The following is a 27,348-nucleotide window of genomic DNA, read 5'->3' on the forward strand; positions in this document are numbered from 1 at the left end:
TCCAGCCGCGAACCCGGATTGGCTGCTTTTGACCTGAGGAACAAAGGTGGGCAAATTTAGATCGACTCGGACTTGTATCTGTCATCGATCTCATAAATTGATTGGGTTGCTTTTCAACCACAGCGTTTAAATGTGCAGATCTCATTGTGTGCATTGATTTGGGTTAGCGGGCTTCTTTTTATAGACTTGCTTGCATTATCATCCATCTTTCTAGCATCTCATGCTTATGAGCTCTCTGCCGGAAAGTTTGCGCAAGGCCTCTTATAGGGATGTAGTCCAAACTGCTAAGTCAATAGCATAGCAAGGTCGTCGAGTTGCCACCGTATACTCGTATACTATTAGGAGGATGGTACGTCTAGGAATCAAGGCTCGACGAAAGACAGGCCTCTCTAAATCAAACCCTTGAAATATCCTGGCATAAGCTCCAGACGACCGGCGCTTAAAAAAGTGTTCTTGTGCATCTCATGATGCTAGCGCTATGCTCTTTGTATGGATTGTGACAGTCCAAAAATAGATCCTCAGGCGATTAGCTCGATGCATGCAATGAGTATGATGATATGTAGGGCCTCTGAACCTTCATTTTATAGCGTCTCGCTGAGATGGATGAACAACATTCCATTTAAGCAAGAAATTAGAACCAGAAAGCTGTGAGGTGCCTCCTCGCAAGCGGTGCATGGAAAGAGTATCTCTCGAGCACTGTAGACTGCTACCTGAATCACCGCAAGTATACTCGCACTGTAGATAAAGCGTTTCACCGCGAATAGAAGCATTCGATGTTCTGCAGACTTTTCAGGCGCTTCCCCGCAAAAGCGCATATCATGCCGGAGAATATACTTGAGAGAGACAGTGTTATTAGGGGGCTATCCAAGCGCAGCTTGAAACACGTGCCTGAATACGCTGATCTATACAACTGATTGGACCGTGTATGTTTGATTGGCTCTAGTTAGAGGTCTCATGGTGGATCGCTTCCGTGACACATTTGCACTTGGGTCTTCTGAGCTGATCTAAGAGTGTAGAAAACCGTACCTGAAGCTTGAAATCGCTATGGCCATGGCGGGAAATGAACCATGGCCTGAGAGTACCGCGCGCTTTGAATGAATGAACGATATATTGGCCCCCAAACGCAGTTCAGGGTATCAAAACAATCGCCAGGAACAGGGAATGAAGGATAGAGTACGACTACCTGAGACGTGATTCGGCCGCGTGCAAAACTGTTTGATGAATGTCCAGTGTTTTGCTGTGCGCCTCTGTCGGTTTCGACTTGAGCAGTGGGGGCAAAGATCCAAAGTAGATAGTGGTATATATTCATTGCAAAATCCCTTTGATCATTGAACCTTCCAATTGTTAAACTTATGCGTTGGACATTGTTCACAAGTCAAATACGGTGACACGGTCATCTTCATTCTTCAGGTGAACGGCTGGGGCTGATTGACCGCCTCGGAAGAGAGACCGATCAGGAAGATCCTGCCCTACGCCACTTGGCAATCCTTTTTACCATAACACACAACACGAGCAGGCTGTGCAAGAGCTGGAGCATCGAGAAAAACAACCAGATAGGCCAGGATTCCTAACTCTGGTCTTTCTTTAGCAGTTTGGCCTTGTACGTTGTGGGTCAAGTGGCATTGCTATTTTGGCCAGCTGAGCAGGCTAACTTATTCTGGTTTGGTCTAGTACGCGGTGTATTGATACTGTCTGGTACAGCATTAATTACGGAAACTTACAACATCATCATCGGTCTACTATAGAAGCAGCACTTCCATCCGGTCTTTATCACCAGATCTTCGAGACGCTATTTTTTTCTGGAGTTATTACTCTATGGTGTGGAGCCATCCCAGGCACCAAATCTTTCTATCACTCAATTCATCACTACAAAGCTCCGGCCAGCATTTGTCTCTACAACCAGCCGTACATTTGACCTAATATCAGAGCATCTCAAGCCTCATACCAACCTACTGTTGCACTCTCTACCTCCTGTTTTGCTCCTCAACACAATGATGGCTCCCAAGGCAGGCCTGCCACCAAGCATGGCAAAAGACCTGACCTTCCCCTCCGAGCTGCGTGAGCCGCACACCACAAGATACCTCGATGCCAGCAAAGCAGGCAAGAAAGAAGAACCCAGCGAAGACCAAACAGAAAACATCACACCTCCTCCAGCATACACCGAGTTCCTCGGCACGTTCAGCCCCATCTTCACCTCCTCAACAGACTCACGCGCCAGTTTTGCAAAGTACATGCTCGACAAGCCCCGCCGTTCACCAACGTCAGCGCCATCCAGCGCAATCAGCTCCTCGTTTTTCGGCAGCACCACCAGCAGTCGCAGATGCACACCAGTGACGCTTCCTCCGCTCACGCCTGCTACCCCTTGCTCCGCAACGGCAAGGAGCCCGGACTATCTCCGGCGGCTGCGAATCCCGCCGCCGTATCACGTCTCGCCTGCGTCGGCAGTCGTGACCCCGCGCAGCGCGCAGTCGCTGTCAGGCCGATCGCTGTACTCGCCGTCGGAGTGGACGGTCCGTCAGGTTGAGTCGCCGGTTAGCCAGAACGGGGAGGTCAGTGTACGGCATGTGGTGACGACAACGATTACGTTCAAGCGTGCGCCTCGGCTTGAGCCGCCGCCTCCTGGGAAGAGGAGGCGGAATGCAACCGATGCTCTGAGAGAGACATGATCAGATTGATGAATTTCTGTTATTTAGCTGGATTACTTTTTTCCTATGTTGTTTGGGTGGCATGTCTGGCAGGTTGATGATTGATCATGTTGGATTCTATATGTTGTGATTCTACAAGCATGAGCTTCTTTTGTTCTGGACATGTCTGTTAGATTACCTCTATTTCCTTTCCTAGCGTTATGGTATTAGGGGCTCCTGCATATGATGGAGTTAGTTAGGTATGGGTAGGTAGCACGGAATGGCACATGAGTGGATGTGTATGATTATAACTTCACCTTTCCCTCCATACAACGTCCGAACATATATGGCCGTTGGTTATAGTGGGTAAATATAGAACTCGGGCCACTAACCTATGATGCATAGTACAACAGGCAAGAGCTTAGAGCATAAACATGAATCAATACTGGGAGTGAATCCTGAAGGATCATTTCCACATGATGCCGCACGACACCATGCTCAGCCAATACAACAGCAGGCAAGAACCAACACAGAACCAACATACATGCGACCCGACCCATTGGTAACTCCATTTCACAAACAGTTTCGAAGCAAGACTACCATTACTATTAGGGGCTCGAGCGTATCCGACAAGGACATATTTAGCAGCCTTCTGACACTTAGCTATCACATGGCGTCCTCGTCAAGGTATAAAATGGTTGTCTTTGCACTCAGTTTACTCCGTACAATTTCAGCCCTCAGGTCAGTATATTAGAAACATCAACAAATGGTATTCAGCCTATGCCCTAGAAATATAATATCAATCAGATAGCCACATGTCATTGAATTTTGAACGTAAGGAGTGAATAAGAAGGATAAATCTCTGTAGTCGACTCAGCGACCACTAATACGAATATCAATTAACATGTAAAGAGGGTATAGAATATTGAAAGTTATGGAAAAGAAGAAGAGTGAAAGAAGAATAAGAATAAATGTGAGGTTGAAGAGAATAGAAAAGAAGAACATAGAGGAGGAGAAAAGGAGGCCAAAGAAGAAAAGCAGGACAACAAAGGGCAGAAGTAGTTGAAGAAACAAAGCGTTAGAAACATCCCATCATGATGTGTACTTGCCAGCACATCAAAATTGTAATATACGCCATGAGACACTGCCATGTTGATCCGGAGTATCCAGTCAATGGATAAAGCCCCAGGTCTCGTATAAACAGCTTATATCAACAAGTAATCCCACTTCTTGCGTTTCATCAACTCTCGCCAATGGATTTGTTGCTCCGAAGGCTGCAGTTCTGAGCTCGCACCGTTTTGGCCAGAATTACGACTTCCCGTACTGGCCGATGGTGAAGTCAATGGGTCATTTGAGAGCTTCCAGAGCTCCTGAAGTACTCGGTACATTCGTCCGATGCTGCCGAAATTTCCCAGGTATCCCAACGCCGCGATTCTGTCAGTCAAGATCTTGCGGAACCCGCTGTATGGCACTGAGTGTGCGCCTGCAATGAACAGTGGCCACACAAGAGAGCGATCAAACCCCAGGGCCCCTGCTGGCAAGCATTGCAGAATCTCCCCAACAGCCGCTACTAGAATGATGTTGTTCGGGTCGTACAAGCCAAAGCCAGGCATGAGGCTGTAAAGATATATACGTGCGGCGGTGCGAAATAACGCTGTGACGACCTTTGTCAACTGATCAGGTTGGACAACCCCAGAGGGTGAATACGGCACATCGAGCGTTCGCTCCGCTGGCTCGGTCCAGTCAAGCTGTGCGCTCAGCGCAGAGACGTGCTGACATACAGCCATATCGTCGACTCGTCCTTCAATCTTGAGTGACTCCAAGCAAGCAATCTCCGAAATCAAATACATGATGCGATCATCGCAGCCCATAACTTGCTGTAGACCGGATGCGATGCCACTGAGATGCTTGGTGCGGTAGGTGTGAGCAAAATGTGGAGTCTGTCCCATCATTGTGGCTCCCAGAATATCAATCCATGTGATAATGGATACACTGAATTGGGTCGGCGCGCTGGTTGGCTTGTTGACAAGATTGGACACTGCCTTAAAATGTGTGTTCCATGGGATATCCGGCAGATAATCATCCGGCTCACCGACAGAGCAGTGGTAAAAGATCATGGCCAGCGTTGCATCCAAGACGTGTTCGTGGCTTGGTCCGTCACTCAGTGCCCGACAGAGCTGCGAGATTGCTTCATAACGATGTCGCATGATGTCGTGGTCCATCTCATCCGTCAGTCCCCGGCTTGTTTTGAGGTGAATGGCAGAAACACTGAGACAACAGTGGAGGTATGATCGATTGTTCTGCAGGTAGTTGAGAATCTCTCTAGCACGGACAAGGAAGGTCTGCTGGTGAGCTTCAACGATAGGGAAGACTAGCCGGAGGACATTATCCAAGAAGTGATTGAGAAGTGACCGATCGTTATCATCCAGGGGAACCGTGGTCTGCAGGTACGAGGATAATGGCCGGTCTGGAAAAACTAGCCCCGCAGGGCTCACAGGGCTGTAATTTGGGGTCCTGGTTGCGTAGCTTGGGAAGCAGACCTCCGAAGGTAATTCTGGAATAGTCGAGTAAGGCTGTTGCGGGATCAGAGAACCGAATGCTGACAGGGAAGCATTATTTGTGAGAGGCGCGTTGTTGAGAAAAGTTTCATGATTAGTTCTGATATCGAATTCGTACGGAACGACCGGTGTCATTAGCGAAGTTGTCAACGGGTTGTACTGCTCGACCCAGAGCGGGCGGTTAAAGTCGTACTCCACAGCAACCGTCGCAGGTTTCTGACTGAGTTCACGGATTCGTTCCATGTATTCTGCGCGCACAAGGGTGTTAGGATAGTGGCAGGTGCTGCTTTATATGCTCAGCGTACCTTGCAGTGACCCATGCTTCTCCATTGTCTTTGTCTGTCGAATTCGATCTTTGATCCTCTCTTTCTGCACGCGCCGTTGGTCGACGCTGATCCACCACAGGGGTGGCTTGTAGTCGCATTTCAATCCCAGCTTCGTGCATGCCTGGCAAGACGGACGGGTCTCGTCACACTTCTTTCTTCTGACCCGACAAGTGTAGCAGCCTGTTCAAGCATATTAGAACTGAGATAATCGATCCAGGGGAAGAGAGGAGCCTCGCTGAAAGAGAGCATGGCTATCTAATGAACATTACCTGAGCGGGAGCGTCTGTATGACTTGCTCTTCGAATCCTCTGCCGGGTCGTCGACGACAGGAATGCTCAAGGCAGTCATGCTTGCAGCGGCAGGATAGGCCATGGTCGACGGAGCGTAGGACGACATGGTGACGCTTGAGTCTTGATGGAAGGGAGTCGCAAGTATGATGAAGCAGTGAAGATACTTGATCAAGGCTTGGTCGATGGCAATGAGCTTTCATATGATTGACAATTGACCTGAAGACGACTGCACCATTGAAGTGAAGAGGTACTTGCACGACAGGACTGCAGTGTATGCTGTCATCTGAAGCAGCAATGTTTCAGAAGACGAGGTCGAAACAATGCAGGACCAAGAGGGTCTTTATGAAGACATGCCGTCGTGATATCTGAAGGATGAAGGCATCATGCTCAAACAAGACCCATGCAACCCCATGCTTCTATTTTTTGCCATCCCAGGGGTCAGAAGAACGAGCATGATGTTTCAAGTTCTGATAGAAGATGAGTGGAGACTGGATGAAGCCAGACAGCAAATCAGTGACGACCGAAAGAGGGAATGTATGTAGAAACTAGAAAGTAGGAGTGTGATAGACTGATGAAGGCGTTGAAAGACATAGACCGTAGGAGGAGAAAGCAGTAGTTCGGCGCTGATCCAGTCGCCTAGTGACAGATTAGATTGCTAGACGCGCTGATGGCTGCAGGGATCAGCCTGTCTTGGGCGGGTGTGTTCAAGGTTCCTGTCAGGGTCTGCCATTTCTCTCTTAGCGCGGTCTTGTCGCCGGCTGCAGTTGCATGCTGATTGGTTGTCTTGCATGAATCTATCTTAATTATGCACTACTATCTGCACAAATATTATTACTCCTTTACTTTTCTTCCCCTATGATGCTGTGAACTTCTATTCCTCTACAATTCCTGGCAGTATGTACTATGGCATACTCATGCAAAATTTTCGCCATCGTTATCATACTATCAATCGTCTGGATAGTGGAATACAAAATGACAAATAATGATGATGCTTGAGTCGCATGGCTGTGACAAAGGAAGAACTTTCGACTGATCGATTCTTTCCTGAGTTTCCTTTATCCAATCAGCAATGGTGTTTTCACGGTGTCAAATGGTGGGGATCGGCCCATGCAGAAGCGGGGCGGATCTAGACGTGACAGTTCAAGGCTCAAGCACCAAGTTCCCTTAATTAGTAACATTTAACCGCCAATACTGCATGTTGGGACTAATTTGCTGTGTATGATGTGGCGCTTCTATTGGCTGAATTTGACATAGAGATATTTATATATAGCTAAAAGATCTATTTTCAGAGCCTTTTAATTCTATTTTTAAATCAGGGCAAGTTGTCATAATTAGTAACATTATTACGCGGGGACGGCGGGGTATAGCCGAAAGCTCGGACACCAGGCGGGATATTCCATGGCCCCACGCGGAAGAATCGCTAATGCCAATTTGAGGAGAACGAAGATGACAAGAGTATAGATTCAAAAGTGGCCGGATTAGGAAATACGAATGGTTCTCACCTGGTACCAAAGGTTGGACTTTTAACGCTCGACCGTTTACTATGGATCAATTTGGTCATTGCCTGAGACTCATGCGTGACTGCTACAGCTACCTGTTTTCTAGCACTCTCATTTTCGTCAACCAAGGCGTACTCGGATACTCCCAATAGATCCAACATATGACTGAAGCAAGCGCAACGTCATCAGTATCCCGAGGATATGGTTCATGCACTCCGATGAGGTTCTCAATCAGGTTCATTCTTTAACCAAGGTAACCATGCATGCATAGAATATTCTTTTAATAGTTTGCTTTTAATAGCATCCCTCGGAAGGAGATATCGTTATGTGTGCATGCTGCCTCAAAGCAGCCTATGATGTTTGTTAATTTACCAACAATCTTGGCCAGCTTAACCAACATTTTCGAACCCTTCGCCATCATAGTGCGCTTCCTACGCCGTACAGGTACTACATGGAACTACCAGCCTCTTCTGAAGCAGAGCTGACGCCAACACATTGATGTCGCTTCGATGTCGCTTGTCGAAATCCTCTTCTGAGCCATGATGTATTTGTCATCTCTATATGACCAGAGTTCTGATGCACGAATAAGGTCTAGATGTGAGCTTGATTGGGACTTATGGAATTGTTTACTTGCGCCCAGATGCAAGGAGCGACGGGTTGAGGATCCTCATAACCTGTGATTAAAGCTCGGAGAAAATAGCGCTCAGTCGGAGCCAACGAAGGCCCAATAACCATAGGTTGAGTCTCATGAGTACATTATTGGTACGCAAGTGCAGAGTGACTGTCACATATCACAGTCCGAAGGATCATTGCCCCGCTTCTGGCGTCACCTGATTTTTCCTGCATGTCTGTGGTGAGATTTTTCTCGTCGTACTTAGTCTACTGTTGCTGGAGATCAGGGGTCTCCCTATGCTCATACATCTAAGCTTGATTACGGAAAGTAGAGTTCCAAGTCGAAAGGAAGGTTCTTGTTTGTCACTCGGAACGTAGGAAAAAGGCAGAATACCAGTCTGACCGGAAGAACCGTATGGTCGATTTGGCTACACTCGGTCTTATATCCTTTTCCACCACTCCAGCCACCTTTTCGGTGCTGTCAACGACGGGACGATTTTGTAGTGCTGCATGATTGTGCTCGCCTTGCAGCAGCCGACTGCAAGTTGCCAAGGTAAGTATATAAGTAGCTAGTGTAGGCATGTACACCGTTGTCCAGCCATTACCAGCGCTCAATGTCGTCCAGATAAATGTATGCACCGAGTACTCTGCAAAGGGTAGTCCTCTGCTATATTGGCACTGAAGAACCATGATGGAGCTTGTGACCTGTCCAAGGCAATAATGTAGAATCGCAGTCGAACGGGAGAGTCAAGTCACCAGAGCATGGGTTGAGCAGTAAAGGGAAGAATTCTTCTCAAGGATCGAAGTTGGCCCTGCTGTGGTATTTAAGATTCTCGGTAGGAGCCAGTCAAGGCGCTCAAACTGAAGTCGAGCATGTTGGATTGCTCCTTCGCGCCGGTGCTTTTTCCGGTAGTGGACTAGCCATCGACAGCGACGATGAGAGCATTCGAGTGTTTCAGGATTTTGAAACCAGATCAAGATCCTATTGGCAAATTCTGGGGCATCACCTCTTTGCTTTTCCACGAAGTTCAAGGTATATTGACGCCCGATCGAGGCCCTTTAGGCGAATGGCGTGCAAGATTCGGTGTGTACTGGAGGTGGTAGCTTTCGGCCAGTCAGGCAAGCAAGGATCTCTATTGGAGAATCAGTACGAGGCAAACGCTTCGGTCACCATTTTCATCTGGATCATGGACGCTGATTGCCTGCGATAACTCATAGTCTGACATTCGCTCGCTCAAGTCCGTCAGTTAGCGCCAAGCAGCCCGACCAGGCGACCAGTCAGAACCCCAGTCCCGCCATGGCCTCCCTCCAAGGATGGGCGCTTACAGCAAGCAGAGAACGGCTCCCGTTCGACCTCTCATCTTCCTCCATTCCATATTTTTGCTTTTCCTCTCCGTGAGACGCCCGTGGCAGCGCCTATCCATTGGACAGGAGCTTCCTGGAAGGAATGTCTTCGGCTTTCAACTACTGCAGGATGGTCACTCTTCATCACCTCTCATCCTAGTTGCTCCCCTTGAATATCCCCAGCCATTCGCTGGAGCAAGCAGCCTGTCACCAGTCATCTCATGAAGTCACTGCCGCTACGTTTCACCATCTCTGCATGTCACGGATCTGGTCCTTACCAACTTCCCATTCTCTGCAAAATCATTCGGTCTGCGCTATCTTCTAGTCACCTGGGCCGTTTCAACACCCCCCGCCATTCCCTTGGTTGGGCTTGCTCAGACTCGCTCCTCTGATATACTTAACCCTCTGGCCGGCCCCAAGTCCCCTCCTATTTTGACTCTTTTCACATCTTTTCTGTCACTGCATATCATACTGCTCATTCCTGGATACCCCTTTTGCTTTGCTATTGCTTTCATTTACCTTGTGTTTGAGGCATCGAATGGTTTCTCCATAGAAATACCCACTGGTCACCCAAAACCTAATTATCTCAACATAATCATTGACTCCTAGCTCTCAGCCAATCTCTGGCATAACTCACACTCATCATGGTATGTCAGATCTTTCGGGAAAATGAACTCGGTGTTAACTTCATTGTAGGATTCCCTACGCTACCGACGCAAGGCTGTGCCTGCATCGCTCAACATGAAGAACACAGAGCAATTCCTCCCTGCTGCAACGTTTGTACACAAACGTATTTCCGACGCCACGAATTTCGATGATACAGATTTTGAATTCAGCGATACGGAAGAAGAATCTCCGCGCATGAGTATGGGTTCGGTAAGTCGAAGGATCTCGCTTCCTTTTGCTGCATTATTGCTGACAAGATTCCTCGTCAGTTCGGCTATGACAGTAACTCGTCACTTTCCACTCCAGACCTGCCGACTCCAGACAATGCCCCCAGAGAACCATTCTCATGGAAGTTAGACAAGAGGATTGAAGGTCCTACAGGCCCTCACCTATTCAGAGACTCGCTCCTTTCTTCCCGCTCAGTACCGACGACGGAAATTGATCTGTACTTTGAAAGGTCACCTGTGCGACCTCAGTTCCCCCAATCCGACACCGAGACCTCTAGCACTCAGTTCCAGTTCTCTCAATCAGAGACCGAGACTCCCAACTCTCGGGACCAATTCTCTCAGTCGGAGACCGCGACTCCAAATTCACGAGACCACTTCTCTCAATCAGACACGGAGACTTCCAGCATGCGGTACCAATTCTCTCCACGCACCCCCAAGGCTTACACAACCTTGCAGCCTGATGTCTCGCATGTGCAGGAGAGTGAGATCCGAGCCTGGTCACCGAGCCAAGTCGCCCACTGGATGTTCATCGCTGGCTACGATGACTCCGTCATTGAGAAATTCATCATGAATGATATCACGGGGTCAGTTCTTTTGAGTTTACAGGCCGATGACCTGAAGGAGTTGGGTATCAAATCCTTCGGCAAGCGTCATCAGCTGATGGGCTCAATCGATTACCTGCGCAACACCATGCTTAAGGATCCAGTCTTTGAGCGACCAGTCACTCTCCCGTCTCCACCTCGCTCTCCGAAAAGACGCTCCTACACCATGTCGGTCTCTCCGACTGGTGAGGTTCTTTCCAGCCGAGTCTATGACGGCAGTGGCAATCAAATCACTCCAGCGGAGTCTGTATCCATCGTGGGTATTGAGCAGGTTCTTCCCAAACCACACAGTTGCTCCAAGGGAGAGAACTGTCCTAAGTACAGAAGGCGCCAGCGCCAGCTTGAGAAGCTCGCGTCAGAGTTTCCCGGGGCAGTTATTCTTCCTGGTGGCTCAGTTCTGACGGGAAACCCCGGAAACCCAGAGACAGCAAAGAACCTTTTGCGACCAAAGTCAGATGCTGAGCCCTCAGTGGTGGCATCCTCAGACATCCTTGGGCCAGCCCAACCAACACCCCGCCTCTGCGAAGAGATGCTGAACGAAGTCAAGCGGCTCGACCCCCAGGAGAACGTGCGTCAATTTCTCAGCTATCAGCATGTTGAGCCTCCTGCTCTCGCAGAGCCAGAGCCTGTACAAATGCCAGAAGACCCAGTTCCAGCTCTCTCTCTGCCGACCACTTACACAACTCACATGGCTGCCAACCTTCGCAACCTTCCGAAGCTGACGATCCCTACTGGCACGGAATCAGATGAGTTGACCACCGCTACGACCGCGACAGCCCAGCGAACCATCACGCCTTCTATGGCCAACCGCATGTATGGCTCCCCAACTGCGATCCAGGAATACGGCCCCTTCAGCACAATGAGGCCGGTGGGCTCAGACGACTTTTACCGTCAGGGCACCCCGTTCTCCGAGATGGACGTCCCTGTCATTCAAGTTCCCGATGCGCCAGTTGCCCGTGAGGCTTCTCAGTCGGTGCCCCCAGATATGCGCTACGGAAATCTCATGAACCTACGCCATCAGGAGCCCATCATGCGTTCAACTTCCACCCGTCCTCGAGCTACCGCGCCACTGCGTAGAGTCCACGAAGATCGACCTCTCACTCCCATCGAGGGCCCTTCGGATTTGATCAGGAGTCCCCGTATGCCTCTGCATACTCCCAGCTCCACCAATTCGTCCCTCGCTTCAGATCCCGACGTCACCAAGGCCGGATGGATGAAGAAGCGCAAACAGACACGTTTCCTGCGTCACGAGTGGCAGGACGCTCATTTCACCTTGCGAGGGACAAATCTTGCCATGCACAAAGATGAGCTTGATGCTCACCGTAACTCCAAAGCCTTGGAGGTAATTGATGTGGATGAATATGCGGTTGCCTGTTCGTCACTGGCCACCAGTTCCAAATTGACTGCCGCTTTCAAGCGATCCATTTTGCGCAGCGGACAGAATACCTCCCGTGACGATGCTGCATTTGCCTTCTCCCTCGTTCCCTCGAGCAAGGAGAATGAGAAGAAGCTGTTGTTTGCAAACCACAACTCGAAGAGTCACCATTTCGCAGTCAAGACTCGTGATGAGCGCATTGACTGGATGCGAGAGCTAATGCTCTCCAAGGCCCTCAGGAAGGGCCGGGAAATGGGCGCTGAGATGCAGGTCAATGGGAACTTTATCTAAGCTGCCCACTCCCATCTTCAATCCGATTTCTCTTTGTGTGCTCTCCTTCAGGTGTTTATCGATACAGCCTCGCATGTACTCTAGTGAACTTCTCCTTGACTTTGCATTGGTGTTTCTGCGTCCACTGTATTCATCGCATCCAAGAAGCATCTGGAATTTTCCTTTGTTACGACAGAATGATTAAGACACATCGTCGCAGGACGGCCTTGTCATATACCCCAGCACCTTCCTGTTTTGTCAGTTTGACGTGGCTTTCGAAGTATAAATGAGGTTGATCAAGTAGGACTAGTTAGCAACTAATTTGGTTTGAGATAATATCTTGTTACAATCATACTGTGTCGTATCTTATAGAGTGATGCAAGAACAGACAAAGCTTCAATATCCTTGTGACTCCCTTTTGGTGGACGAAGTTTAAAAATTCCAGGATGATAGATATGGTGATTAATCCTTTTAGATTTGACTTTCTATGACCCACACAACGAATTGCACCTATAGCTCAGTGGTAGAGCGTTCCACTCGTATTGTGTACGACCTATGGAAAGGTCCGCGGTTCGATCCCGCGTCGGTGCATTTTTTGTTTACATTTTTATCATTCAAAATGATTACTATTTCGCTTTTATTTTTGAAGGCAGATTTACGTGTCTTTTGATATCTATGTCAGTAGCGATGTAGTACGTTTCAATATGCAAGAAATGGTCTAATATTATTGGAGACGCAGTCTAGCTAGAGTAACCAGTCGGAATAGCACACGCAATGATCATCCCATCATTCTAATAACGATATACGCCCATCCGTCCCCATACGCGCAACTCCTTACGAGCTCCTCGATTGGTGCTGACATTGGCACCGCCGCGCCGTGCAGAACCGGCTTCGCCAGGACAGGAGTCCTCCGGCTGGGAAAGAGGTTGGGAAGTAGCCAGTGCAACGCTGAGCCTAACGTCTGGACTTGCGAGGCGGGGCTATTCCGTAGATTGGTTGGTTGACCTGTATTCGTTGTGGCTGGTATACTAGGCGGCAACGGAGATTGGACGACCTTGAGAGATGGGGAGCCGGAGTCTGGGGATAGGGGTAGGAAGAAGCGGATTGGGACGTTGCGGAATGGTTGATTCGGTGGAGGGAGGAGGATATTCGAGATCCGTTGGAAGGAGGGGAGATCCACTACTTATTGTCAACATACTGAAGCGCAGATCGTGCTATGATAAAAGCTGTGAAATACCATCTTGCACGGCCTGCCATAATCCGGCCGAGTCCTCTTTGGACAGGGTCATGATTCCCTTTGCGGTGCCGTTACGGAGGAAATCCGCCTCCTTGACGCTGTTGATGTACGCGTCGTGCATGACCATGCCGTCTGCGTCGAGTCGTACGAGCTCTTCATCGGGCCAGTCGCTGAAATGCACCGTCAGCCGCCAGGGAAGCGTATCGCTCACGCTGCTGGTGGGATGGTCTGTTTCGTCAATTCTTGTTCCCTTGGATGCTGGGTCTGCGCCCGCGTAAAGGTCATACAACAGCCCAACTGGGAGGTGCCATTTCAGCGGGACTCCTTCGAAGGAGAACCAGCCCTCGTGGGGTTGCGAGTTGGGTTCGATCAGTGATGGTGAGAAGAAGGCTCTTAACCTGGGTAATAATGATGGGAGATAAGAGATTCGCGGGCAAGCGATCTAGACATACGTTAGCTTCGTACACATAACGTGGTTTAGTACTTGTCGAGGAGGATCGTTACAAGATAGGGATCAGTCTGGTCATATGTTCGACTCTCCGATGAAGCGAGCGTTATCTGCAACGGCAGTTTTCCATCCCATACAGCTCTCTGGATGCTGCTAAGAGAGGCTTGATGTTCCATCCTTAACAAAGGATGTCCTCATCCGCCCTACGACAAGTCAGCACGAAGCCTGATACATTTGGGAGCGCGCGGATGGTACCTAGTTTGTAACACCTGGAGATAGACAAACACCGCTTTATCGAAGACAGTGTAGATCGATTTGGTCTACATATACTTCTAGCATTAAGAGACAAATGCACAACCCCGCAGCAAGAACAGAACCATTATTGACAGCGGTCGATGAGCTTGCAATTTTCATAGCATAGTCATTCAATCAAGAGCTTGTCCCAAGATAAAGACGAACCTGAAAAGTCCGGGACTAGTAGACATGATATGACTGCAAGAATGATGGAGATGATGTTGTTTGGCAGATAATGAGGGATTACCTGAACGGGTATGTCACATGATTTAAGCCTGAGGCATCACAATTGTTACTCATACAGCCAAGAGAGCGCATGTCTTGTATCCGTTCAAGTGTCTCAATTTTGATCTTCAAAATACCTGCATCACCGTGTGACGATTGCCCGGGCGTACATTGGCCCAGACATTTTGTTTGGCGTCAACTCTTTACAAAGCCGTTGTCGTCATATCTCAAACACGTGGTTTCTGGTAACATACTCTTATCAGATGCGAATGGCCTATGATGCTGCTTGAATCATCAGGTATCTACAATGGCTTCAATTGATTAGTCTCAAACGGGGAGCTTGTTATATGCGCTTATAGGCTGGAGCCTCGGCGGCACATATTTCAAGGGTGGCATTGACTAGTATTTACTAGAGAATATATATATATCCGCGGCTGACAAGGTCCCTCGCAAAGACATCTCCTCAGCCTGATATAAGACACCATGGCAGCCTCACAAGATGCATTGGCATATCATGAGCCAGGGATCGAAACTATTCTGATCCTAACTAGCTTTCTGCTTGCTCTCAACTGGGTGAACGCTCTACTTGATAAGCTGATCTACTGCGGGCTCGTTGGGCAGCTTCTCATTGGGATGGCATGGGGGGTCCCCGGAGCCAACTGGATAGAATTAGACGTTCAGAGAACCATTCAGCAGCTGGGATATCTCGGGTTGCTTCTTTTGGTGTACGAGGGTAAGTTGACTGCAGAAGGATCGGCTGATGCCGCTATTCTGACGAGCTTGTTTCCACAGGTGGCCTTTCAACATCATTCTCCCAATTGAAATCAAACTTCGTCCTGTCCTCTGTGGTGGCGATCACCGGGGTAGGTGTGCCTATGGGTCTATCCTTCGTCCTGATGAGCCTGCTACCAGCCACTCCTCTTCAAGCATTTGCCGCCGGTGCGTCCCTCTGCTCAACCAGTATCGGAACGACATTCACCATGCTGTCCACGACGGGACTGGCAAAGACCCGATTGGGTGTTGTCCTCAGCAGCGCAGCGATGATGGACGATGTCGCGGGCTTGGTGATGGTTCAAATCATCTCGAATCTGGGTGGCGCGAGTCAGGAATTCTTCGACCCGGTGGTCGTGATCAGGCCCATCCTTGTTGCCTTTGGGTTTGCTTTGGGGCTTCTTCTCATTTGTCGATTTGTCGTTGCGGTGGTCGTGCAGAAACTTCAGGCGCACGAGATTCGGGTCCCTGCTTGGATGAGGTCATTGAATGTCGCATTCGTTGTGCACATGCTCTATCTCATTGGATTGTGGCCGGCGCACAGTACGCCGGCACATCGGGTCTCTTTGCTGCATACTTAGCTGGGGCTAGTATTTCCTGGCTTGACGAGATGTTGGCCACTCATGAAAAGCAGCCAAAGACCGAAGTTCCAGCCAATGACCGGCGTGAATATCGACCGGGGAGCATTGAAATGCAGACTCGACTGACTCGTAACGCAAATCATACACAAAGAAGTCACAGAGAAGCTGAATCCACCGAAGCACCCGCTCATACGGAGAGGACTATGCATTTCGAGCGATCAACTGGAGAACTTGCGTTCGAAACTTTCTGCAAAGAGCCTCTCAAGCGGATTCTGAGCCCACTCTTCTTTGTAGGTTTCCCTAATTTTCTACATCGATCCTCTCAAGTTCCGTCCTGACTCGCCCTCCAGGCTTCGATAGGGTTTTCCATTCCAATCACGAAAATGTTTGAAGGGAAGGTAGTCTGGCGAGGCGTAGTTTACACTCTTCTCATGGCTTTTGGCAAGCTAGTGACCGGATTCTGGCTGATTCGGTTGACTTTACCCGGGTCAAAGCCGTTGAACAAGGCGAAGAAGTTTCTACTCGGGTTTGCCACTGTGAGCGCGGCCAAGTCATGCAAGAACCAATCTCAGCCGGACAGTGACTCCTCACGTGCCTCAGCGCAAGGACAGACACAAAGGAGCGATGGACCAAAGAAAGAAGCAAACCAATCCTCTGAATCAAACTCGCGCAAGCAGGATTCTCAACTCCCGGCGGCAACAGCGGGAACTGACTCGCCGCAAGAAGGGCTTTGTCCTCCTGTGGCACAAATCAGCAGCCCACAGCTTCCTCGCAAGCCCCGCTCATTGTATCCGGCGTCGATTTTGGGGTTGGCTATGGTGGCGTGAGGCGAGATTGGCTACCTCATCGCGTCGTTGGCTGAGGCGGATGGAATCTTCTCCCCTCATTCATCCTCATCTCCCGCAACCAATAGCCATGAGGTAGCCTCTGAGATCTATCTGGTGGTCATCTGGGCGATCACCCTCTGCACTTTCATTGGCCCCATTTGTGTCGGGTCTCTAGTGAAGAGGGTGAAAACCCTTCAGAGTTCTCGAACTCATTCTGGCGGCGAAGACCCTCTAGGCGCGTGGGGCGTCTCTTGAGGATATCGCGTACTGCCCTGTGCAAGTAGACTCGATGGGGGCAAGACAACAAAAAGCAAAAAGAAAATCGAGAAAAGGACGCACTCTCAGGCAGCAACTCTTCGATAGAGAATGGTCATTTCGGCCCTAGGATTTACGGCCCTTGGGACTTGACTTCAGCAAATCTCAGAGTACTCTGATAGGGTGCGCATTTTTCTAGTTGTATCATTCCTCCAGCCTATCTTGAAGAGGCAAGGAGTACCAGGATACGAGCCGAAAAAGGAAGGTTGTGAAATGGCACCAGGGAAGATAAGTTCACGCGGCCAATTTCCTTTGTGTAACACCAAGGTCATTGTCTTGTCTGCTCGACCTTCGAAATAGCGTATGGAACGAGTCCACACGACTAAAATTGCTCAGGATGAACCCATGCCATCAGTTTCGTTTAACATGACTCGCTAGTCAATACTATGTAGTGTTAACCATATTGAGCGACGCGGATCCTTACCGGGATTAGCAGCGATCAAGGCATGCCACAGCCGTTTGGTATTGTGGGGTCGAAGCCTTGAAAGGTTGTAGCTGCAAGCTTGGTAGGTTTCTATGAGCACTGTAGATAGCCCGTAGGTGTTCCGTACTCAAGGGTTCATCCGGTGTTGTCGATCCTGGCTCAAGTTCAAACAGCTTGTTTCATCTCTCACTTCAGAGTGAAGGTGCTGCTGAAGATGGTTGTGGTGCAAGGGGCTTGATCAAAAAGAGTTGCGACGGCAACGAGAAGGAAAAAGCAATTATTTGAGATAGTTTCAGAGCGAAGTGATGAAACACGCAAAAATGGACGAATCTGAGCAAGATCTGCGTGTCTAGTCGTGGAGTTCGCCGATGCCTCCTGCTTTTAGTCTCGACTGGGTAGTCTCACTTTGCAATGATGATAATGGCCTTTGCTTTCATTTGATGACCGGTAAGGTGACATGTCATGCTTTTCAGCAAGGGAGGGTTGTCCATTCTCCCTTGCAACCATGTGCTCTGCAGTCTGCCGTCAGCACAGGCCTCCAGTGAGGCTTGGTTGGAACCAGTCGACTGCTTTGAGAGTTGAGGCTTGGCTCTGTTTCATGCCATCCACGCGAGATGGGGAATGATGGAATCATACCCCGTACAACGGTAGTAGTCCTAGTCGTCAGTGCACTTCACAGGACCCACTACTGAATAGACTTTTTGGCCTGCGTATATGCGCTGAGATTGACGTACAAAGTTGTTAAAAATAGGTCAGACTTCCTGGCCTTGGCTTGCGCAAAGACAGTGATCTCCCGAGAAGCTTCTTGCAGCGTTGAACCGGGCAGCTATGGGCTTTGACGAGAGCAATATCACCCCGACCCATCTTGATTTGATTCAAGGCTACGGTATACTGTATACATTTCGCCTGATGAGCAATCGTGGACTGCTCTCAAGTCGCAAGATCTTCCGGCTTGGTCTGCACCGCAGTACGGAGTACGGAGTAGTCGCTCTTAGGGGTCGTCAATTTTTGCCCAATTCGTGAATGGACGTCTCCTTGGTCAAGCATTTACAGTCACTGCAGATCTCCCAGTGCCCATGAAGTCTCACTTCGGGTTCGGCCGGTTTGGAAAAACTGCCCGAATTGCATCATGATTGTATCCAGCAAGCACCCAATACTGCGGATTTCGCTTCATAGGCTTGTCCATCAACCCCTGACAACGCCCAAACGTTGTTCTCAGAGCCTCGAAGCTCTGCGTAAGGGTAAGACTGGACGCACCCGACACTCTGGTAACAACCGGTGCCAAGAGTGAGCGTAGTTCACGGCCATCACCAATCAAGGCCTATTGAGGTTCGGACGGCTTCGCATTTCCCAACCCTGAGAACGGCTGAAATTGAGATTTACAGTGTGCAACCTCAGCTGTCTCTTAAGTCCCTGAGACCTGTCGTAAAGGTCTTTTTTTCGTCCTCGATCTTGAACGGCCCAGCCCCTAATCAGCGGAAAGTCACGCGGCGTAAATGAATAATTGCTTTTTCCCCCCTTCTGCACCTTGTCCCTTTTCATATGTCATGCGCATCGCACTCCTCAGCGAAGATGCTCCTGGCAGGATTATCCAATGAGCGAGGCTTCGCGTTCTATTTTTCATTTTTCCTGGACCCAAATCATATTACTCTCCGTCTGAAATTAAAGGAGCATAGCTGAACTGTGTTTTAGGCGTCAGTTTGTCTGAAGTACGACGACCCAAGTATGTGGATGGTTCAAACACACCCGCAACAGATTCGCCAATGACTTTCAAGGTAGAGCCCAACTCCATGCGAGCACTAGGTAGATGTGAGGAAGCATAAGGTAATTGTTCAGCACATGGCCTCTTGTTAGAGAAGGGAGGTCGGCGATGTCAACTGCCCGATGACTGCATAGAGAATTTGACACTCGCAGCCGTTAGAACAGCACGAGAAGAAGCACAGGCTGCATGGTAACCCGCATATGCACATAGCTTACCACGCAAATGATGCACTTCTTGCATCGCTCCGTGAATCATCACCTCAGGAACGTTGACAAAGGGGGCTGTTCGCCGATCGCCACTCAAAGAGGAAATGAGGAAGTAAGGAGGTGACCGAGGAAAAAAGAAAACACGCAGCCACAAAAGCATGCGAGTTGCTCAGATGAGATGCTGAATGGCAGGTTATGCCAGTCAAATTCCTGTTTCAGATTTCCTTGGGACTGTGCGTTGATCATCCATACCAGCAACCACGTTTGTCCACGCGAACCACGCCTGTTCGAAGCTCCAACCGATCGTCCTTGCAACGGCTCATCCTCGGTCTCGACTCCCTATTCAAGCCTGCCAATCATGCCCCTAGCTCGGGAGGTGCTGCACAGATTATGACAGGATGCAGGACTGCATTTGGTAGCTGAATGACTGCCAAGAAAGTCGCATGCCATCGGCCATGCTACTGGTCTAAGGTCTAGACTTGTGGCAGAAGATCTGGTGTTTCAGCCTAGTTTTCGTCCAAACATACACACAGTCCACTTCCAACGAACGAGAAAAAACGGTTGCAGTCGAAAAAGAAAGTAACTGTAGGACGCCGTAGCGTACCAGGGGGACGGGCCCATAGGGCAATGCTCGGCCAATCTTCCCGACGTACGCCACGTCCGCTTATCAGAATTCCCCCAAGAAAGTCGATCCGGTGGTAAATGAACTCCCGTTCAAGAGATGCGAACTAGACGCTTAAGCGATGAAATCCAACTCCACTCCGAGGCCATCCCTTGGCCCAAGCCCAGTCGGTACCTACGGCTGATGGACGGTTTTTGGTGATCAAGGCATTTGATGATGATCCTTCGTGGACCCTGCTTCGAGAAGAGAATAGGGTGTCTAGTAGCCAATGAATAGATCCGCTTCGCTCTTCACCTCACGACTGTTCGGCCGGTTGCTGATCCAGAGCCGTTCTCGGCAGTCCATGCGCCAGAACAGAACGGCGAATGTGCACTAAGCCCATGTCGATGTCATCGTCCATGCTGTCTCTCAGGCTGAAGATCTCGATCATTCCGGTTTCTCCCTCGATGCCCATTCCTTTTTTAAGCCCCGTTCAGACTTATCCTGGTCATTTACCAGTGCCCTCGAGACTATGAAGCGGGTCAGCTATTTTTGTATTCCATCATCAAAATTCCCTGACTGTTCCATCTGCGCCGGCGATCATCCTTGAGTATTTAGAGGAGGGGCATGCCTGTCTTGCTGTTACTCACCAGATTTCAGAACCAATAAGCATAAAAAGCAGAGCAAAAGAGCGACTTCATTCACTGTCATTGCAGTTACAATCGCACAATCCACATCTTGAACACCATATCTCGAGTGTATATCGTCAGCCTGTCCTTCTGCCACACTTCAGCAACTGGATAGATTTCGCCTCACTCGCTTGCCCGAAACAACTTCAACTTCCCAGCATTTCGACTTGAAGACGAACAGAAACCTCATAGTGACAATGCCTTCTGCAACAAAGTCCACAAAGTAAGCCCCATTCATGTGCACACATATTCGCCACAGAGGACTCACGTGTGGCTTCATTTCAGGATGACCAACGGCGAGAGCAGCGGCCTAAGTGCCGGGAAGTTGAGCCATATTCCAGACGCCAGCAACGGTGTCGTCGACAGATTCTCACAGTCAGCTTTTGCTGATGAGCCTTACTTCGCTCGTGCGCGCATGCATGATCGGTCAGCTCACGTATCACGTTTGAGCAGTCAACTTGACGCAACTGAAGAAATATTGCGAAAATGAAGGTGGAGGAAAGTTCGCGGGGATATCTCTTCACTCCAAATTTGGGGAGTGGCGGGACCCTGAAGAAAAATTCGTCCAAAAGATTGACAGAATGATGTTCTATATACAAAGTCTATGATCGTCCTATTAGCGTACATTTCATCAAGACTGGGCCCCGAAGCTCGGGGGCGGTTCTTTTTTTCCTTCCCCCCCCCCACCCCCCTTCTCTCTCTGATTTGTGTCATAACCGAGTTCAATAGACTTCTCTCAATTCAAGAGCTCCACTATCCGTTGTGCTACCTTATCGTAGAGGGTACTGGGAAACTCATGGCCTGCGTTGTAGTACTCAAAATCAACATTTCCCTGGAGGGCCAACGTGGCGTCGTGCACAAGCTCATCTTTCACGATAATGGCATCATGGATGCCGCACATGATGAGGACTTTGTCACTTGGAAGGCCATTTGTCAATTGCTCTTCCTTTGGAAGTCCTTTCTGTGCTACCAGGTACTTGCCAAGGCGTGTCCAGGTGTCCCACTGTCGCTGCTGCAAGATCGGGCCAAAGCGCATACTAGACATAAACGCATGAACAAATCCGGCATGGTTGTTCACTTGCCATGAAACGGCATTGGGAACCGTGACATGTGGATAGGCCCGAGACAATAACTGCACATTGCCCGCGGTTTGCGAGGGAAGCTCTTCGGTGAGGGCATCTACAGCGTTGAGTTTTCCACTCTTTGGCTTTGGAGTAGTCAAGGGCCCAGCGCGGAGGCGACGACCAACAAGGAAACCGAGTACCCGTTCTGGAACCAGACCACGCGAATAAAGAAGTCGGGACTGAAAGCTGATCTGGGAGTCGCGGATCAACCCCGCTGGGGCCAATAGCACCAATGCGGAGAGTAGATTAGGGAAGTAGGATGCAAATGCCGCTGCAATACCACCGCCCAAGGAGTAACCGACCAGACAGAATTTCCCAGAGCCAGCTCCCGTCCAGGAGACAGGAGAGGAGCTTAGAGCGAGGAAAATCTGAGTCGCAAAAAGTCGATGGTCTTGAGGAGCGTCAGACGGACAGTCCGAGTAACCTCTGCCGAAACTGGAAGACAATCTCTCAGCAAAGACTCTCAAAAAACTTGGTGAATAGCGAAACCACATACAGGTCAAAAAGCATAACTCGGCAACCCTGATCGGCCAAAGCATGAGCCAATCCGCCCAGTGCAATGCAAGGTGTGGTGATTCCATGGACGAATAATACTTTAGGTCCGTCCTCTGGACCCCATTCATAAACTCTCATGGAGCCATACGGCGAGGCTACATCCCGCGCTCCAGGGAGCACATCATTTGGCAGAGGGAGTTGGCGCTTCTCCGCATCCTGGAGAGTGGAAATCGCCGCACGGGGCGAAGGGAGAATGGTACCCTTAGGATGCTGTTCGGAGAGAAATGAACGGAAAAGAAAAGCGAGAGTCACGGATGCTCCAGTCAAAGCTAGTAGGTGAAGATGAACCTGCGGACCGTTGAAAGAATTGGATGCTCTTTCAACTGCCTGGGTGTACCAAGCCATGGCCGACTGGTTCGAACTATGGTCCCTCGAACTCTGGATCTCCTCTCTTTGGCTGTTCCAGGGCCTCTATGACTTGATCTTGGTTCTCGAATTGTCTCTAGTCGTAGACGCTAATGAATCAATGATCTAAAAATGACAGGACGAAAAGCAGCGTAATCCATTAAAGACGAAGGAGGAAAGAAAAGAAGCCGAGGTCCTCCGGAGACGTTGGAGTAAAGATGGATGCCTTATCGGTTGGCTCTTTCCCATAAATCGATAAGGTATCAATAGGCAGCAAGTGACTAATCCAGGTTCACAGAAACAACACCAGCTCGATGCGTTCTTGGGTTCAGGAAGCACAACACAGCTCCTCGCAATCATCTCGAGCCGATCATCTAAAATCACCAATTTGATTGGTGATGCGACTGTACAGTGATAGATCTTGTCTGAAAAAAATCTCAAGCTCATACTGTTCACCAATTTTCTGTTCGAAAGTTATAGCAGTGAGCCGAACAATCCGAGGCACTATTATATGGCCGAGACTCGAATCTATCCAGAAAAACTGAAAATTCATCTGCTAAACCTGACTTTGACAAATCTTTCTAGAATTGACCAGATATTTTGAAGCGTACAGTTTCGATTGATCCATGCTAATGAGCATATGCACCCTTCAAGTGGATGGATTGCCATATCTTCGAACTGGACACGCATGAACGCAGGCAACACCATAGGCTGATTAACTTGTTATCAAAAGTCAGACTTGCGCAGTTTCCAATGACATAACCACGCAGAGATGTCATACAAACAGACAGCACGGGCGACGATCACAACGGGCCGCCGACTTATTCATCCTGTCATGCGGTCAACAGTGTGGAGTCGAGAATCCATCACTTGGCACCAGCGAGCTGTAGAGTCAGCTTTGAACTGAACTTGAATGTCTAAAATCCGGCGGTGTTAAGACAGGAGGAGAAACGCCCTATTCGAAAGCGACCCTGCAGACAGCTCAGGCGATAATTCCGGAGATCCAGCTGCTGGCTCCCGCTCTTGCTTTTACCCCATAACCTCCTAGCAATATTTTGCGGAGAAATCCCGGCGGTTTGACTGCCGATTCATAGGACGAGAGACGTTCCTGGCTAAATGCGATTCGTCCTGGAGCCCTTGCGCATATGTGCAGACTGCACGTGCTGCGCCCTCAAAGAAGAAGGATCTGCAAGGTACACACCTCGTTCTATGAGTTCTTCGGATGGCAGTCTGACTGTCCCCTCTGATGTTTGCATTGCTATATCTCTGTCAATGACCACAACAGTGTTTGATCAGGGTTCTGTGAGTTGCGTATGGTAACGCTGACTCAGGATGTCCGTACATTACCTGTAGCGATAAGGTGGACTCGAATAGTTTCTGCAATTGCGTGCTGTACTAAAAGAACAGCTTTCGACGCTCTGTCAATCCCATTCAGTAGCCGCCCTTAGGCTGTGTGAATCTCGCAGTCGTATTCCCGGACGTCCGAGGTAACAGCGATCGACCGTGACTTTTCTTCATTTGGTCTGTGTGCTAAGACAGGTATTTTATATCCTTGACAATTTCTCTAGGCAAGTAGATAGATGGGCTTCTCTTTGGCAGTTGATGCAGAATTCTGCCTGAAGACACACCCGGCGCCATCTGAAGCGAACATCCGAAACCGAATGCGCCGGCACTATCGTCAAGGCGATTTGCTATTGATGGGATTCTATCCCCGCATTCCGGTGATCGACATGGCTTCAGGACCCCCTCGATAATTAATCAATCCTTCATATCAGGTCACTGATGGCTTGAAATGAAGCTGACGCCCAATAACGCCACAGCTGCCAGATCCTGCCACCGCGTCATCTCTCCTAGCGCTTAATTTCGACGTCGCAGCATCTGAATCTTCAAATCAAGTTACTGGGAGCCGTTTCAGAAATCAGCCTCCGTGAAAGTATGTGTCTCTACCAATCCAAATTCTCACCCCAAGACAACCGGAAAAATTTGGTTTGCCCGCCGTGCCTAAACGGCAAAACGGAGTACTTCCTTGCAATCCTTCACGTTGAGAAAGCTCATTTTCCACGTCTCAGTACACGCTGGGATGTCGACTTATCCCTTTTAGACAAGGCGACGTCTGCCGAATTGAGTCGTGGTTTCGAGTTGAATGATACTATACCAGACAGGCTCCAGGGATTGACATCCTCGCTTGATAGGCATCACGAACTCCCCGCTCAGGGCTTGATTTGGTTCTACCCTTGCAGCTCTAATCTTTCACTCAGCTGCTGGTGGACTTAGTTCCTAGTGCGGAAAGACTGTGCATGAAAACGATCCCTTACCATCTTTGAGAGCATACCCCAAGGGCAAGTCGCTTCGACCGTCTCCCTCAGATGTAGATCCGCCGACATACCATTACCTTATCAGACAATATGGGCTTATAAGCTGAAAATGGTTGCGTATCCGCATGTGATCCTCTTGACCGTCATCTTCCTGGTGTCCCTTGTCGTAGGGGTTGTTGTGAACATGCAGAAACTGGCTATGGCCCAGGGTAGCAGTGATATTGCACCTAGCAAAAGTAGCTCGGAGCTTTCTCCGCTACTGCACAGATGAAACGCAAAAAGTGAATCGTGGCTCTGTGATGGACACGGAACTTTCGAGCTTCTGTTACTCTAACGACTTAGTGTGCGGAGCCTTTGTAAGTCCATGCGAGCTCAGGGTCCACTTCCAGACATAACTTGCTGCCCTTGTGACATTCATTGCCTGCATGGTTAGCCCCCTACAATCTTGGAAGAATATCGCTCTCCTACCTTGAAACAGGCGAATGAGACGGACTGACGGACCGTTGCACCGGATATGTTGAGATTGAGATGCACTCTCCTTAGGCTAGCTCCGGGGTGAAAAGGAAGGTCAATCTCACTTGAAGAAAAAGTATATATAGGCTAACAAGCCGTCCTCAATTTGGTCAATCATCTCTGCTGGTCAGATAACAAAAACTTCATTCATTCTCTTCTGCACCAAAATGCATCAACGCGCGCTCCTTTTCTCTGCTCTTGCGGTGGCCGCCAGTGCTCAGCAGGTCGGCACACAGAAAGCGGAAACCCACCCTGCTCTGACCTGGCAGAAGTGTACTGCTGCTGGCAGCTGCACCCAGCAGAGCGGCTCTGTTGTGATTGATGCCAACTGGCGCTGGCTTCATTCGACCAAAGATACCACCAATTGCTATACCGGCAACACGGTAGGCATTTCCACCGGCAGCCGTATCCAAGGACGCAATTTTGCTGACAATGCCAACAGTGGAACACGGAGCTCTGCCCTGACAACGAATCCTGCGCTCAGAACTGTGCTTTAGATGGAGCCGATTACGCGGGCACTTACGGTGTCACTACCTCTGGATCCGAGCTTAAACTCAGCTTCGTCACCGGTGCCAATATTGGCTCGCGTTTGTACCTCATGAAGGATGATGAGACGTATCAGCAATTCAACCTGTTGAACAGCGAGTTCACCTTCGATGTCGATGTGTCGAACCTCCCTTGCGGTTTGAACGGTGCTCTGTACTTTGTGGCTATGGATGCCGACGGCGGCATGTCTAAATACCCTACCAACAAGGCCGGTGCCAAGTATGGGACCGGATACTGTGACTCCCAGTGCCCTCGGGATCTCAAGTTCATCAATGGCGCGGTAAGATAAACCCTCACAATGGGAGATCTGATCGACGATTACATAGAGGCTGACGATAACACAGGCCAACGTCGAAGGCTGGACGCCCTCCAGCAACGACAAGAACGCAGGCGTTGGGGGCCACGGATCCTGCTGCCCTGAGATGGATGTCTGGGAGGCTAACAGCATTTCCACTGCCTTGACTCCTCATCCCTGTGATGATGTCTCACAGACCATTTGCAGCGGTGATGCCTGCGGTGGCACTTACTCTTCTACCCGTTATGCAGGCACTTGTGATCCTGACGGCTGTGACTTCAACCCTTTCCGCATGGGCAATGAATCTTTCTATGGCCCTGGCAAGATCGTTGACACGAAATCCAAGATGACCGTGGTGACTCAGTTCATTACTGCTGACGGCACTGACAGTGGTGCTCTTTCCGAAATCAAGCGCATCTACGTCCAGAACGGCAAGGTGATTGCTAACGCTGTCTCCAACGTTGCCAGCGTGTCTGGCAACTCGATCACCTCGGACTTCTGCACGGCCCAGAAGACGGCTTTTGGCGATCAGGATATTTTCGCCCAGCACGGCGGTCTCAGCGGCATGGGCAAAGCCCTGTCTGAGATGGTTCTCATCATGAGCATCTGGGACGACCACGCCGCTAGCATGATGTGGCTCGACAGCACTTACCCCACTGATGCTGATTCCTCGAAACCTGGCGTTGCCCGTGGTACATGCGAGCACGGCGTCGGCGACCCGGCAACCGTCGAGGCCCAGCACCCTGATGCCTCTGTGACTTTCTCCAACATCAAGTTTGGTTCCATTGGCTCGACCTACAGTGCTTAAGCGATTTGTGAGGAAATTTAAGCTCGTGTGGGAGACACTGATTGTGGCCGCAATGGTTGAGGGCAGGCTCCCTT

The 27,348-nt window shown here is 49.6% G+C and overlaps 8 protein-coding genes and 1 non-coding gene across 9 annotated transcripts; 6 read left to right on the plus strand and 3 right to left on the minus strand.

Annotated features, from left to right (window-relative positions):
* Positions 1 to 1,991: 1,991 nt before the first annotated feature.
* Aspvir_002524 (uncharacterized protein) lies at positions 1,992 to 2,666 on the plus strand (the record flags this gene model as incomplete). The annotated part of the gene is made up of 1 exon (XM_043274123.1): positions 1,992 to 2,666. The coding sequence occupies one exon, from the start codon at positions 1,992 to 1,994 to the stop codon at positions 2,664 to 2,666; it is 675 nt and encodes a 224-aa protein (XP_043130058.1).
* A 1,163-nt stretch (positions 2,667 to 3,829) lies between these two features.
* On the minus strand, positions 3,830 to 5,904 carry Aspvir_002525 (Zn(II)2Cys6 transcription factor; the record flags this gene model as incomplete). The annotated part of the gene is made up of 3 exons (XM_043274124.1): positions 3,830 to 5,430; positions 5,488 to 5,688; positions 5,778 to 5,904. 3 exons carry the CDS (start codon positions 5,902 to 5,904, stop codon positions 3,830 to 3,832), a joined length of 1,929 nt encoding a protein of 642 aa, XP_043130059.1.
* A 3,993-nt stretch (positions 5,905 to 9,897) lies between these two features.
* Aspvir_002526 (uncharacterized protein) lies at positions 9,898 to 12,414 on the plus strand (the record flags this gene model as incomplete). Its single annotated transcript, XM_043274125.1, has 3 exons — positions 9,898 to 9,900; positions 9,950 to 10,129; positions 10,189 to 12,414. 3 exons carry the CDS (start codon positions 9,898 to 9,900, stop codon positions 12,412 to 12,414), a joined length of 2,409 nt encoding a protein of 802 aa, XP_043130060.1.
* A 485-nt stretch (positions 12,415 to 12,899) lies between these two features.
* Aspvir_002527 lies at positions 12,900 to 12,984 on the plus strand. Its single transcript has one exon. It is a non-coding gene; the product is annotated as a tRNA-Thr (tRNA).
* A 187-nt stretch (positions 12,985 to 13,171) lies between these two features.
* Positions 13,172 to 14,254, minus strand: Aspvir_002528 (autophagy protein 5; the record flags this gene model as incomplete). Its single annotated transcript, XM_043274126.1, has 3 exons — positions 13,172 to 13,572; positions 13,631 to 14,072; positions 14,135 to 14,254. 3 exons carry the CDS (start codon positions 14,252 to 14,254, stop codon positions 13,172 to 13,174), a joined length of 963 nt encoding a protein of 320 aa, XP_043130061.1.
* An 826-nt stretch (positions 14,255 to 15,080) lies between these two features.
* On the plus strand, positions 15,081 to 16,776 carry Aspvir_002529 (cation:proton antiporter; the record flags this gene model as incomplete). The annotated part of the gene is made up of 4 exons (XM_043274127.1): positions 15,081 to 15,330; positions 15,390 to 15,911; positions 15,950 to 16,239; positions 16,300 to 16,776. 4 exons carry the CDS (start codon positions 15,081 to 15,083, stop codon positions 16,774 to 16,776), a joined length of 1,539 nt encoding a protein of 512 aa, XP_043130062.1.
* A 4,194-nt stretch (positions 16,777 to 20,970) lies between these two features.
* Positions 20,971 to 21,263, plus strand: Aspvir_002530 (uncharacterized protein; the record flags this gene model as incomplete). The annotated part of the gene is made up of 2 exons (XM_043274128.1): positions 20,971 to 20,996; positions 21,059 to 21,263. The coding sequence occupies 2 exons, from the start codon at positions 20,971 to 20,973 to the stop codon at positions 21,261 to 21,263; spliced, it is 231 nt and encodes a 76-aa protein (XP_043130063.1).
* Positions 21,264 to 21,509: 246 nt separating this feature from the next.
* On the minus strand, positions 21,510 to 22,797 carry Aspvir_002531 (alpha/beta hydrolase; the record flags this gene model as incomplete). Its single annotated transcript, XM_043274129.1, has 2 exons — positions 21,510 to 22,332; positions 22,394 to 22,797. The coding sequence occupies 2 exons, from the start codon at positions 22,795 to 22,797 to the stop codon at positions 21,510 to 21,512; spliced, it is 1,227 nt and encodes a 408-aa protein (XP_043130064.1).
* A 2,995-nt stretch (positions 22,798 to 25,792) lies between these two features.
* Positions 25,793 to 27,274, plus strand: Aspvir_002532 (glycoside hydrolase family 7 protein; the record flags this gene model as incomplete). The annotated part of the gene is made up of 3 exons (XM_043274130.1): positions 25,793 to 26,008; positions 26,068 to 26,451; positions 26,516 to 27,274. The coding sequence occupies 3 exons, from the start codon at positions 25,793 to 25,795 to the stop codon at positions 27,272 to 27,274; spliced, it is 1,359 nt and encodes a 452-aa protein (XP_043130065.1).
* Positions 27,275 to 27,348: the final 74 nt, after the last annotated feature.

This window comes from Aspergillus viridinutans, assembly GCF_018404265.1.
Source record: "Aspergillus viridinutans IFM 47045 DNA, scaffold_12, whole genome shotgun sequence".
In the NCBI taxonomy this organism is placed as follows: Eukaryota; Fungi; Ascomycota; class Eurotiomycetes; order Eurotiales; family Aspergillaceae; genus Aspergillus; species Aspergillus viridinutans.